Source organism: Stegostoma tigrinum, chromosome 6, assembly GCF_030684315.1.
Source record: "Stegostoma tigrinum isolate sSteTig4 chromosome 6, sSteTig4.hap1, whole genome shotgun sequence".
Lineage (NCBI taxonomy): Eukaryota > Metazoa > Chordata > Chondrichthyes > Orectolobiformes > Stegostomatidae > Stegostoma > Stegostoma tigrinum.
Genome location: NC_081359.1, coordinates 49,218,680 through 49,233,853, shown reverse-complemented (window position 1 = coordinate 49,233,853; position 15,174 = coordinate 49,218,680). Strand labels below are relative to the sequence as shown.

Below are 15,174 nucleotides of genomic sequence, written 5' to 3'. Positions count from 1 at the left end.
AGGATGGGCAATAAATGCTGACCTGACCAATGATGCCCACATCCTGAATGAAGAAAATAAAAATATGTACATCACTGCTATATCCTTGACAGCTCTCGTGCTCTAGCATCATTTCAAGGGCCAGATGCCTTACGTGCACGATTATTTGCAAACAAGGGGTACCCACTGAACCGTGGCTAATTACTCTGTTGCACAGTACCCTAACTGAGACTGAATGCAGATATGATACAACCCAATCTTCCACCAGGACTATTGTACAGCAGACGACAGGCCTCCTGTAAACAGGAGCGTGGCTAGGTCTTGGGTGGCATAGCTTGAAGTCCAGTCCAGACAAAATGTGTTGCATAATTCAAGCATACTATACTCTTCACAAACAAAGTGGGCAAGGTTGGAATGTCATGGATGCTGAAGAGCTAGCAGAGCAAAACATAATTCAGAAGAGAAAGATGAAAAAAATCAAACAGGAGAAACATCAGCTTTAGCTCAACAGCAGTGCCACGCCAGGCACAACCTTCCAGGCAGGATTTAATTGACACCCAATTTCAAAAGATATGAGCTGGTGCAGTGATCATTCATTGACTATAAATTTGTTGTTTCTGAAAAGGCATGTATCCCTGTTTGTTCCCAAGAGAAAATACAGCATTTTGGTTTCTTTTTCTTCGCTTTTTTTTAAACTGTTGAATAAAAGTTAATGTTTCCAACCATTTAAAAACTTTCCCACATGTGGTTGTCCCAAATGAACAATGACCAAATGTGATACGCTATGTGATAGGGAAACAGTGGCACTCCCTGAGGCAGGATTCTAACATGGTGTGGTCCTATGGCGTTGTAGCCTATGTAGTTTAGCTGTTGTAGCTGCTCTTAGCAATGAATCTCTCCAAAGATGCTGCCAAACTTGTTAAGCTTTTCTAGCAATTTCTGTTTTTTGCCCCCGAAATTGACACTGAGGACTGATTTCTACCAAATATTGGCTATATCTGACCCAAATTTGGGTCTGTTCTACATTATTTTTCCTGGAAAATACAGGCTTCCTTATAACCAGTGGATCTCCATTTTGTTAATCTGGCTTTAAAGATATGCCCCAGCAGTAAAAGTAATTTCTCGAATTCATAATCTACGTAGTTCATCTAGTGATATCCATTTTAGTGATGAATTTGAGATGATTTTAAACAGATGATCAGAAAAGTATAAGCTGTAGCTCCACAGTTGTTCTCCTACCAGAGTCAGTGGCTTGATTGAACACTGCAAATAAAAATGAGCACAAAATCTGCACTGATTTGTCAATATTGGAATGCACAATGATAATGTTTCCAACTTTCAGATACAACATTAAATCAAGATTTAATGCATCTTCTCTCGTGGATAAAAAAATTCCTGTTAAAAATCCAAAAAAGTGACAATACTCTCCTGAGCAAATTTATGCCCGCATCAACATTGTTAAAACAGATTTTTGATAGTTTAGCTCATTAGTGTTTTTTGGGTTTTGTAGTGCGTAAAAGCATCTGCATGTTTACTTGTGTTAAAATGGTGACTCCATGCCTAAAGTAATTCATTAGCAGTGAAGTATTTGAGACCATCCAAACACTGAACGTGCACTGCCAAGTTGCAATTCTTTGTTTTTCTGCTGGTCATGTAATGGTAAATTCTGTACTTGCTTTGCTGTCAGTAGGGAATCTTGCTTGCCAAGAGTGCAGAACTATATAATTAGCTCTGCTATCTACAGACTGACTTTAAAAATAAATTGGAGTTGTGTTGAGATTATTTTTTCAATGTATTTACGTACCATACTATTTGTTTTGATTCTCCCCCCCACACACCCCTTTTTTTTGGCTGCTTGTTAAGTCTGATTACATAGCTTGTAGCTGAAGGGAGTGGTTGCACTGATATTTTGCAACTACAACTATGGGTAACTACTTTAAAGGTGGTGTTCCTGACCATATGGAAAGGAGTGTCTCTTTTTCATTTCCATCCCTCCAGAGAGAGATTGGATTCTTCATCTGTGTCTTTCTGATTAAAAACAGAAATTGCTGAAAAAACCCCAACAGGTCTAGCAGCATCTGTGGAGACATTTTAGGTTCAGTGACCGTTTTGCAGAACCCTTTGAGTTTGGGGTTTTTATAGCAATTTCAGTTTTGTTTCTGATTTCCAGCATCCTTGTTTTCGTTTATTTTCTTTCCAAGCAAACTTATTTAATTTGGAAAATTTTTCAAGTCTCCCTTTAACATTAAACGATAATACATAGGACTGCCCCATAAAGTTCTAATTTGAAAAGAAATCAAAGTAACAAAACAGAATTATCTCGTTACGAAAAAAAATTTAGACTTCAATGATTTGTTCCTGCTGGTGTGTTGTAAAGACATTACAGATTTAATTTGGTAAAGTGCATCCTCATGAAATATCTTCTACATATGAGACTAATAAGACATGATGTACAGATCAGATGCCCATAGATGACTTGACGGCAGAATTTTTGAATGCCTGTCAATTACTCTGTATTTCAATTTACATATTATAGAATAGAATAGTGATTATAAAAAAAGTGAAAAATGTCTAAATCGAGTTACCATGACACCTATATTAATAACAAGGTATAGATAAGGAAATTTTTTAACTTAATACAAAATCCATATTAGTTCAATTCAAGGTTCCAGTGTTCAGGAAAAGACAGACTATAACCCCATATATGTACAATTATAACTTAAAATAAAAGTTCTGTTGAGGTTGCCATTCAAAATCTGCCATTTCATTCCTCTAACTACAACTACATCTCACATCACACCCTTCACTGCCGGCCTGTTCACAGCATAGCCCCAAACATAAACATCTTATAAACACCAAACAAAAACTCTGGATGCTGTAATTCGGATACAAAAACAGAAATTGCTGAAAAAGCTCAAGCCTGGCAGCACCTGTGGAAAGAAATCAGGAGACAATGCTTTGGATCGAGTGACCCTTCCTTGGAACCCAACGAAATTAGAACTAAAATTTCTGTTAGTTTTCTTAGTGTTTTTAATGGTCTGTATATGGCCTTACTAATTTTTTTTTGAAGCTAGTAATGAAAGAAAGCTCAGATCTGTACCTTGGCATGGTGGCTGCAATGGCTGTTTTTACATTATTTCGGTCTAGAAAATGTGCTGTCTAACATAATTTTTTAATCAAAATTCAGGAACAATGTTTAAAATTCACTCACCTCATGTGACAGATTATTATTATTTGTGACAGATTCCTTTAACTGAAATATCTGGCAATACTTGAAAATATCATTATTAGGTTTTTCTTTAGTTTGAACTTGGTCTTGTGCTGTATCTATTTTGTTTAATTGTATTTTAAACTCTAAAATAGTTTCTAATTTGATGTAACATAGTTAGTCTATTTGAAAAACTTACTTCGAAAAGTATTATTTAGAAATTTCAAGTTGAGGTTGCACTGGCCATATTTAACTTGCTTCTCCATCCAGAAACTGCTTCTTTCCCCAAAATAAATATAACTCAGCAGACGTATTTAATCAATAGTGAAACTGCACAGTTCGGCAAGATCCCATGTTCAGACCCCTTGTGTGTAGCTGTCAGCAAGAGAATGATAAGAACATTAATGTTAGGTTAAATGCTCTTGAGTAAAGGGTTAATTACTATCAAATTGTCCCAATGGAACTTCCATGAGTCAATATTGGGTTAGTACAATACTGAGCTTTGTGATTTAAGCTGTTGACCAGCCTCCTGGCATTCACAGTTGAAACTCACGCATGAATAATGAGCTCTGGGAAAGGTGCTCAAAAGGGGGAGAAAATGGTGAAGAAAGAAATTATATTTAAACAGTTGGATAGTGGAAAGCCCTTGATCTATCAATCTTTAATGTTGTGAGGTGGTTATTTTTATAGAATTGAATTTTTTTTGTTTGATTGCTGACTGTAATTTAAACTGATTTATTGATTCCAGATTAGTGGATTCTCTTGCAATATTGATTCTGCCTACTTCTGCACTACCAGCTTGCCAGACTGAGTTGAACCAACCTCTGTTTCAAGTCAGAAATTGCTTCCATACTTTCAGTTTCATCTTATAATGTGGCATAAAATTGGATATCTAAATGAGGCTATCCTTCATCTCATTACAAAATGCATATGTAACGAGATAACAAAGTTGTTAACAACAATCTATGATTGTATTGCTATAGGACCGTAAGTCCGAAAAGCAGAAAAAGACCATTCAGCCCATTAGTCTGCTTTACCATTCATTGAGTTCATGAGTGTTCTGATAATCCTCAACTCCACTTTCCAGCTTTATTCCCATAACCCATGATTCCATTACTGATTAAAAATCTGTCAATCTCTACTTGAATGATCTAAAAGCACAAATGAAAATACATGGGCAAGGTCTAATTGTCATTACAGAAACATGGCCACATCATGACCAGGATTGGGAGATGAATATCCAAGAATACTTAGGAAGGACATTTGATAAGCTGGGGTTATACTGATAATAGGCGATGACATCAGTTCATTAGAGGGAAAGGATCTCCTTTGGTTTTTCCAAAGCGTAAAATCTTCTTGAGTAGAGCTAGGAAACAGCAGGGGACAGCAGGCTCTGGTTGCAATTATTTATAGACCATCAAATAGTGGAGATAGTGTGGGGCATGCTATGAATCAGTAACTGAGAGAAGCATGTAACATGGGCGAGAAAGTCATAGTGGATGACTGACTTCAACTTGAGAAGGATACCAGAAATCACCCTAAGCTAGAAAACCAAGGGTCTACGAGAATGAGGAGCTGAAGGAAGGTAGTGTTAATAAGACAATTATAATGTAGAAAATAATAGCGCTGTAGGTTGATAAATCCCAAGGAAATGATGGCCTACGTCCCACAGTGTTGACGAACCTGCCTATAGGTTCAGTGTATTTGTATTATCTTTCAAAATTTTATAGTTTCTGGGAGGATTCCTCCAGATTGGAAGGTAGCATATTATTTAAAAAGGGGGTAAGAGACAAAACAGGGAACCACACACCTGTTAGCCTTACATCAGTACTAGAGAAACCTGTTACAAAGGTTGGGATAAATAAACAGAATAATGATCTGATTGGGCATAGCATGGATTTTCAAATGCTAAATTGTGTTTGATGAATTTGTTGTGAGTTTTCTGAAGATGTTAATGAAATTGATAAAGAAGAGCCAATGGATGTCGTACACTTTGATTCTCAAAAGGCTTTTGATAAAGTCCCTCTTAGAAGGCTAGTTAGAAAAATTAAAGAACATGGGATAAGAAGTAATATATTGGCATGGACTAATGATAGGCAACAGTCAAAACAGAATGAATAAATTGGTTATTTTCACATTAGTGGTCTTCAAATAGCTGAGTACCACAATCGGTACTTGGGTACTAGATGTTCACAATATCTCACTGATTTGGCGGAGGGGAAGAAATGTAATATTTCCAAATTTGCAGAAGATATTAAGCTAAGTGAAATGTGTTTTGTAAGGAAAATATGTTTCATAGATATGTTCTATGTTCTCCTTCAGGAGGATTTGGTCAGGTTTAATGAATGAGCAAGAACATAGCAGATGGAATACAGTGTAGAAAACTATGAAGTTATCTATTTTTGTAGGAAGAACAGATGTGCAGAGAATTTATTAAATGACGAGATTTTGGAAAGTGTAGATGTGCAAAGGGAGCTAGGTATCCTTATCAATATCAACTGGGCCTGTATTTTCTGAAGTTTTAGAAAGTGACAGCCAACCCTCGAAAGAGTATTCCACTCAGATGCACTCCTGTCTTAACTTCCTTAACCCCAGTAATCCATCCAGCCTAAACATCCCTGAACACTACGGGCAATTTAGCGTGGCCAATCCACCTAAGCGGCATACATTTGGAAGGAAACCGGAGCACCCAGTGGAAACAGCAGAAACAAAAGAAACAAGAAACAAAGAAACCTACAGCACAGGAATAGGCCCTTCGGCCCTCTAAGCCTGCGCCGAACAAGATCCTCTGTCTAACCTGTCATTTATTTTCTAACGGTCTGTGTCCATTTGCTCCCTGCCCATCCATGTACCTGTCCAAATATATCTTAAAAGACACTAACGTGTCTGCATCTACCACCTCCGCTGGCAACACGTTCCAGGCACCCACCACCCTCTGTGTAAAGAACTTTCCACGCATATCTCCCTTAAACTTTCCTCCTCTCACTTTGAACTCATGACCCCTAGTAATTGAGTCCCCCACTGTGGGGGAAAAAAGCTTTTTGCTATTCACCCTGTCTATACCCCTCATGATTTTGTAGACCTCAATCAGGTTCCCCCCCTCAATCTCCGTCTTTCTAATGAAAATAATCCTAATCTATTCAACCTCTCTTCATAGCTAGCACCCTCCATACCAGGCAACGTCCTGATGAACCTCCTCTGCACCCTCTCCAAAGCATCCACATCCTTTTGGTAATGTGGCGACCAGAACTGTACACAGTACTCCAAATGTGGCCAAACCAAAATCCTATACAACTACAACGTGACCTGCCAACTCTTGTACTCAATACCCCGCCCAATGAAGAAAAGCATGCCATATGCCTTCTTGACCACCCTATTGACCTGCGTTGTCACCTTCAGGGAACAATGGACCTGAACACCCAGATCTCTGCTCATCAATTTTCCCTAGGACTTTTCCATTTACTGTATAGTTCGCCCTTGAACTTGATCTTCCAAAATGCATCACCTCGCATTTGCCCGGATTGAAACCCATCTGCCATTTATCTGCCCAACTCTCCAGTCTATCTATATTCTGCTGTAATTTCTGACAGTCGCCTTCACTATCAGCTACTCCACCAATCTTAGTGTCATCAGCAAACTTGCTGATCAGACCACCTACACCTTCCCCCAGATCATTTACATATATCACAAACAACAGTGGTCCCAGCACAGATCTCTGTGGAACACCACTGGTTACAGGTCTCCAATTTGAGAAACTCCCTTCTACTACTACCCTCTGTCTCCTGTTGTCCAGCCAATTTTTTATCCATCTAGCTAGCACACCCTGGACCCCATGTGACTTCACTTTCTCCATCAGCCTGCCATGGGGAACCTTATCAAACACCTTTGGAGGAAGGTGTAGGTGGTCTGATCAGCAAGTTTGCTGATGACACTAAGATTGGTGGAGTAGCTGATAGTGAAGGGGACTGTCAGAAATTACAGCAGAATATAGATAGACTGGAGAGTTGGGCAGATAAATGGCAGATGGGAGTTCAATCAGGCAAATGAGAGGTGATGCGTTTTGGAAGATCAAATTTAAGGGCGAACTATACAGAAAGGAAAACTTGGAACTCTATGCAGTCAATCACCCAAAGCTAGAAGTGAACCCCAGTCCCTGGTGCTAGGCGGCAGCAGTGCTAACCACTGTGCCACTATGCCATCCACCATTTAAGGAGATATTAATATATTTCTGATTATCAGTGCATACAGGATTATGGGTTTGTATTGGTTAACAGTCATGTTGACTGCAGGGACAGGCTTGGCGGTTTGAACAGCCTGCTCCTATTCCTACTTTCCTGTCTAGAATTTATTTGATGATCCCAGCCTTGATAGTACTCAGCGATAAAGAATTCCAGCGATTCACTGTCTTCTAAAAAAAAATTAAATCCTCCCATGTCTGTGTTACGCTGAGATTATGTTCTCTGGTCCTTGACTGTTCCACTAGTGGAAGCAACCTGTTTGCATTTAACCTGTCAAACCCTTTAAGACTCTTACTCTGACAGTAATTACTTGAATCCAATCCAGATCGCTAGAGAAGTAATTTTCATGTAATCACACATTTTAGTCTTTCAATTTGTGTATTCCTTGACCCTTTGTATCTTGGATATTAAAGTATGAAAGACATTTTAATTTGCTGATTTTGATGCACACATGACTGTTGACTACAGCAAAAGTAAACAGTTGAAACCTAGTTTATGATAGCCATTACCAATTTAATAGACTACATTACTGACCCACTGTTGCTGCTCTTACTGGTAAACTATGATGGTTTAAATTCTCTTTGGAAAAAATTGACAATGTATGCTGATATATTTGTAACAGACATTTTAATATTTTATATCTTTGTGTTGATCTACCTGGCCTAGAATTCAAAGTGTCGAGAATCTGTAACTGAAAAGAACTTTTGCAGTTTCAGTTTTTCAAAAAAAATGCATTTGATGAGACCAGTGCAAAACTCCATGCTGTTTGTTGTGATTATAATATAATCTTTGAGATTATTACTATCCACATGGTGAACATTAAATTTAGACTTTAAGAACTTAAAAAGCTGAGATGCTTAAAGTCAGTTTGCATTTTTCAGCATGTTATCTCAAGACTAACTGACTGCACAGTACTTATTTTGTGTTGTGCATTGCAGGTGGAAATTATGAAAGCGTATTTGAAATAGAGAAGGGTGTTGGCACACTTGTTATCGCAAAGCAGCTGGATGCTGAGCACAGGGCCACATATAATATGACTGTGGAAGTCACAGATGGAACAAACTCAGCTACCACACAGGTAAGGCAGATAGGACATGTGAATTAATGTGCATTGCAAATGATAATGCTCAGGTTCATCATTTCCTGGTGTTTTAATACAATGTCCTTGTTTAATATAATGTTTAGTAATGATAAAATCCATATCGCATTATTTGTTTCTGGTGTCTTAGAAGTTATTTTTTCTGATGAAGGGTCAAGGCACGAAATGTCAGCTTTTGTGCTCCTAAGATGTTGCTTGGCCTGCTGTGTTCATCCAGCCCCACACTTTGTTATCTTGGATTCTCCAGCATCTGCAGTTCCCATTATCTCTTAGAAATTATTGTCAGGTTAGTTGTTTGGAATTCTCATGTAACATCATTAGCAGAACTGTTGGAATTAAACATCCATTTCGCAGGTGAAGAAAAATATTTTGGTCATAGGCTGATGTTTTCATTTCTTACTCCTGAGCTACTTATTGAACATATCATTTTTGTATGTGTATGGCAGTATGTATTTACATTTTGACGTGCACAGTGAAAGTTGTAACACTTGACATATCTGCACTGCGTTCGGCAAAAAGTAGCAACATGTTGAAAACTCTATAGGTAGTTCCTTAAAAAGTTAGCTGCAGCAGGCTGCTGGTTTTATTTCCCTTGATTAACAAATTAAAGATTGTGGCCTGGAGCCTCATGCGAATAAACAAAGTGGTGAAAATGATGGCTAGGACCAAATTCTGGGATTCCTGACCCTATTTCAAGGTTAGAAATAAGAGGATGTAGAATTGGATGAACACAGCAGGCCAAGCAGCGTCAGAGGAGCAGGAAAGCTGATGTTTTGAGCCTAGACCCTTCTTCAGAAAAGACTCTATTTTCTGAAGAAGGGTCTAGGCCCGAAACATCAGCCTTCCTGCTCCTCTGATGCTGCTTGGCCTGCTGTGTTCACCCAGCTCTACATCTAATTATCTCAGTTTCTCCAGCATCCGCAGACCCTACTATCTCTGAAACAACTTAACTGCTATTTCAAGGTTTCCTACTTTGAGTCTGCACTCTTAGAAAGGCCCCGGTAAATCAGACCAGGAGCCTGCACTCAATACTCTTGACCAAAACTTAATTCTTAACTGAGAATCCTGACATCCAGTGGAGTGTTGAAATGCATGCGCCAATAGATTAAACATCACTCAATTGACACCTTTGGATCCATGACCAATTTTGTAAATTCTAGAAATTTACTTGTACGAGATAGAGAAGTTTCAAGTGCTTGAAGTTTCTTTAATGATATTTGAACATAAGAACATGAGGAAAACTTCATAGGTAGTCCTTTGGAAAAAGTCCAGAATATTCACACTTCTATTTACCCGTAGACGCGCACACTCTCTCTCCGCCCCCCCGCACCCCCCCCCCCAACAGACACTCTTTCTCTCTCCCCGTCTCTCTCTCTCTGTCCCACACGCACTCACTCTCTCCCCGCCCCATTCACTCACTCTCTCTTCCCCCCCACACACAGTCCCTCTCCTCCCCCCCACACACACACACACACACACACACACACACACACACACACACACACACACACACACACACACACTCTCTCTCTATCTCTCTCTCTCTCTCTCTCTCTCTCTCTCGCCCCCCACCACACACACACACACACTGTCTCTCTCCCCTCTACACACTCTCTCACTCTCCCTCTCCCCCACCTACTCTCCCTCACCCCACACTGTCTCTCTCCCCAACACACACACACACACTTTCTCCCAAACTCACATTCTCTCCCACACACTCTCTGTCCCACACACGCTCTCTCTCTCTCTCCCCCCCCACACACTCACTCTCACTCTCCCCATGCACACTCTGTCTCTTCCCCCATACACACTCTCTCTCTCTCTCTCCCCCCCTCACTCTCTCTCCCCCCCACACACACTCCCTCTCTCTCTCCCCCCCACAGACACTCCCTCTCTCTCTCCCCCCCCACACATTTGCTCTCTCTCTCTCTTTCCCCCCCACATTCTCTCTCCCCCCCAACACACTCACTCACTCACTCTCTCTCCCTCCCCCATCCACACACAAACACACACACACACACACACACTCTCTCTCTCTCTCTCTCGCTCTCTCCCCCTCTCTCGCTCTCTCCCCCAACACACACACTCTCTCTCTCACCAACACACTCACTCATGCTCTCTCTCCCCCGACACACACACTCACTCCCCCCCCCCACAAACACTCACTCTCTCTCCCCCTCCCCAACATAATCACTCTGTCTCCCCCACACGCACTTACTCTCTCTCTCTCCCCCCACCCCCACACACACACACTCTCCCTCTCCCCCACGTACTCTGCCTCCCCCATACTCTCCCTCACCCCACACTGTCTCTCTCCCCAACACACACAGACTCTGTGCCCAACACACACACACACTTTCTCCCAAACTCACATTCTCTCCCACACACTGTATCCCACACACTCACTCTCGCTGTCCCACACTCTCTCTCTCTCCCCCACACACACTCACTCTCTCTCTCACTTTCATCCCCACACACACACACTCTCTCTCCCCCCCACAAACACACTCACTCTCTTCACCCCCCACACACACTCTCACTCTCTCTCTCTCTCTCTCTCCCCCCCCCACACACACACTCTCTCTCTGTCCCCCACACACTCATTCATTCACTCTCTCTCCCTCCCACACACTCACTCTCTCTCCCCCTACACACACTCTCTCTCTCTCTCTCCCCCCCCACATACTCTGTCTCTCCCTCACCCCACACTGTCTCTCTCCCCCACACACTCACACTCTCTACCCCACACACTTGCTCTCTCTCCCCCCCGCACAATCACTCTCTGTATCCCCCCACACTCACTCTCTACCCCCCAACAATCATTCACTCTCTCCCCGCCCCCACACACAATCTCTCTCTCTCTCTCTCTCTCTCTCTCTCTCACACACACACACACACACACACACACACACACACACACACACACACACACACACTCTCACTCTCACTCTCTCTCACACACTCACTCACTCACTCTCACACTCACGCACTCTCTCTCTCTCTCTCTTCCCCCCCTACATACTCTGTCGGTCCCACTCCCTGTCTCTCTGTCCCACACACACACTCACTCTCTCCCCTGCACACACACACACTCTCCAATCCCCACACACACTCTCTCCCGCACACTCTCTCTCTCTCTCTCCCCCCCCATACACACTCTCTCTCTTTCCATCTCTCTCTCTCTCTCTCTCTCTCTCTCTCTCTCTCTCTCTCTCTCTGTCCCACACACTCACTATCTCTCTCTCCCACGCACACACACTTTCTCTCTCTCCCCCCACACACACTCTCTCTCTCTCACTCTCATCCCCACACACTCACTCTCTGTCTCTACCCCCCCACAAACACTCTCACACTCTCTCTCTTCACCCCCCACACACTCATTCACTCTCTCTCTCTCTCTCTGTCCCCCTCCCTCCCCCACACACACACGCACAAACTCTCTCTCCCACACACACACACACAAACACACTCTCACTCTCTCCCCCCACACACTCACTCAATCTCTCTCTCTCTCTCTCTCTCTCTCTCTCCCCCCCACACACATTCGCGCTCTCTCTCTCTTCACCCCCAACACACTCACTCTCTCTCTCTTTCTCTGTCACCCCCACAAACACTCTCACTCTCTCTCTCTCTTCACCCCCCCACACACACACACTCTCTCTCCCCCCCAAACTCAGTCTCTCTCCCCCACACACACACACTCTCTCCTCCACACACATACACACACTCTCTCCCCCACATACACACACTCTCTCCCCCACACACACACACACTCTCTCCCCCACACACTCACTCTCTCTCACTCCACCACGCACACACACTCTCCAATCCCCACACACACACTCTCTCTCTCTCTCTCTCCCACACACACTCACTCTCTCTCTTCCCCCCCACCCCATACACACACTCACTCTCGCCCACACACACACACACTCTCTCTCTCTCTCTCTCTCTCTCTCTCCCCCCCCTCTCCCCCCACACACTCTCTCTCTGTCCCTCACACTCTCACTCTCTCTTCCCCACACACACTCTCTCTCTCTCTCCCGCACACTCTCTCTCTCTTTCTCCCTCCCCACCGTGCCCACACACTCACACTCACTCACTCACACTCACTCACACACTCTCTCCTGCACACACACACTCACTCTCTCTCCTGCACACTCGCGCTCTCTCTCTTTCTCTCTGCCTCTCTCCCGAACACACACTCTGTCCCACACACACACACACTCTGTCCCACACACACTCTCTCTCTGTCCCACACACACTCTCTCTCTGTCCCACGCTCTCTCTCTGTCCCACGCTCTCTCTCTGTCCCACACACACACTCCGTCCCACACACACACTCCGTTCCCCACACACTCTCTCACTCTCCCCCCACACACTCACTCTCTCTCACTCTCCCCCCGACACATACACTCTCTCTCTCACTCTCATCCCCACAAGCACACTCACTCTCTCCCTCCACCGCCACGCACTCACTCACTCACAGTCTCTCTCCCCCACACACTCACTCACTCTCTCCCCCATACGCACTTACTCTCTCTCCCGCACACACTCAACCGCTCTCCTGCACTCGCTCACTCTCTCCCGTACACTCACTCTCACTCCCTCTCCCGCACACTCTCTCTCACTCTATTTCTCCCTCCCCCACACACACACACTCTCTGTCTCTCTCTCTCTCTCTCTCTCCCCCACACACTCACTCACTCTCTCTCCCCCACACACTCAATCTCTCTCCCCCACACACACTCTCTCTCTCTCCCCCCACACTCTCTCTCTCTCTCCCCCCACACTCAGTCTCTCTTCCCCGCCGCACAATCACACTCTCTCCCCCCCGACACACACAATCTCTCTCTCTCTCTCACACACACTCACACACTCCCTCTCTCCCTCTTCCCTCCCACATACTCTCTCTGTCCCACTCGCTCTCCCTCTGTCCCAAACACTCACTCACTCTCTCTCCCCCGCGCGCACACACTCTCCAATCCCCACACACACACACACTCTCTCTCTCTCTCTCCCACACACACTCACTCTCTCTCTTCCCCCCCACCCAATACACACACTCACTCTCGCCCACACACACACACTCTCTCTCTCTCTCTCTCTCTCTCTCCCCCCCCCTCCCCCCACACACAATCTCTCTCTGTCCCTCACACTCTCACTCTCTCTTCCCCACACACACTCTCTCTCTCTCTCCCACACACTCTCTCTCTCTTTCTCCCTCCCCACCGTGCCCACACACTCACACTCACTCACTCACTCACACTCACTCACACACTCTCTCCTGCACACACACACTCACTCTCTCTCCTGCACACTCGCGCTCTCTCTCTTTCTCTCTGCCTCTCTCCCGCACACACTCTCTGTCCCACACACACACACTCTCTGTCCCACACACACTCTCTCTGTCCCACACACTCACTCTCTCTGTCCCACACACACTCTCTCTCTGTCCCACGCTCTCTCTCTGTCCCACGCTCTCTCTCTGTCCCACGCTCTCTCTCTGTCCCACGCTCTCTCTCAGTCCCACACTCACTCTCTGTCCCACACTCTCTCTCTGTCCCACACACACACTCCGTCCCACACACACACTCCGTTCCCCACACACTCTCTCACTCTCCCCCCACACACTCACTCTCTCTCACTCTCCCCCCGACACATACACTCTCTCTCTCACTCTCATCCCCACACACACTCTCTGTCTCTCCCCCCCCCACAAGCACACTCACTCTCTCCCTCCACCGCCACGCACTCACTCACTCACAGTCTCTCTCCCCCACACACTCACTCACTCTCTCCCCCATACGCACTTACTCTCTCTCCCGCACACACTCAACCGCTCTCCTGCACTCGCTCACTCTCTCCCGTACACTCACTCTCACTCCCTCTCCCGCACACTCTCTCTCACTCTATTTCTCCCTCCCCCACACACACACACTCTCACTCTCTCTCTCTCTCTCTCCCCCACACACTCACTCACTCTCTCTCCCCCACACACTCAATCTCTCTCCCCCACACACACTCACTCTCTCTCCCCCACTCACTCACTCTCCCTCCCCCCCAACATACTCACTCAATTTCTCGCACACACACACACACACACACACACACACACACACACACACACACACACACACACACACACTCTCTCACACACATTCTCTCTCACACTCTGTCTCACACTCTCACACACTCACACACTCTCACTCACTCTCTCTCACTCACACACACGCACACTCTCTCACACTCTCTCTCACACTCTCTCTCACACTCTCTCTCACACTCTCTCTCACACTCTCTCTCTCACACTCTCTCACACACTTTCTCTCACACTTTCTCTCACACTCACACACAAACACGCTCTCTCTTCCCCCCCCACCACATACTCTGTCTCTCCCACACTATCTCTCCCCAGCACCCACGTGCTCTGTACCCAACACACACACACTGTCCCATACACTCTCTCCCTCTGTCCCACACACTCTCTCTCTCTGTCCCACGCTCTCTCTCTGTCCCACGCTCTCACCCTCTCTCCCACACACACACTCTCTCCCCCCCCCACACTCTCTCCCCCCCCCACACACACCCACTCTCTCTGTCTCCCGCACACGCACTCTCTCTCTCTCTCCCGCACTCTCTCTCTCTCT

The 15,174-nt window shown here is 44.8% G+C and overlaps 1 protein-coding gene across 7 annotated transcripts in view; it reads left to right on the top strand.

Annotated features, from left to right (window-relative positions):
- fat3a (FAT atypical cadherin 3a) overlaps nt 1-15,174 on the top strand; it is an 808,281-nt gene that overhangs the window by 527,873 nt on the left and 265,234 nt on the right. For all 7 annotated transcript variants that reach the window (XM_059646553.1, XM_059646555.1, XM_059646551.1 and 4 more), the window contains one exon: nt 8,364-8,503. In XM_059646553.1, the coding sequence (XP_059502536.1) occupies nt 8,364-8,503 (140 nt within the window). The remainder of the gene's footprint in view (nt 1-8,363; nt 8,504-15,174) is intronic.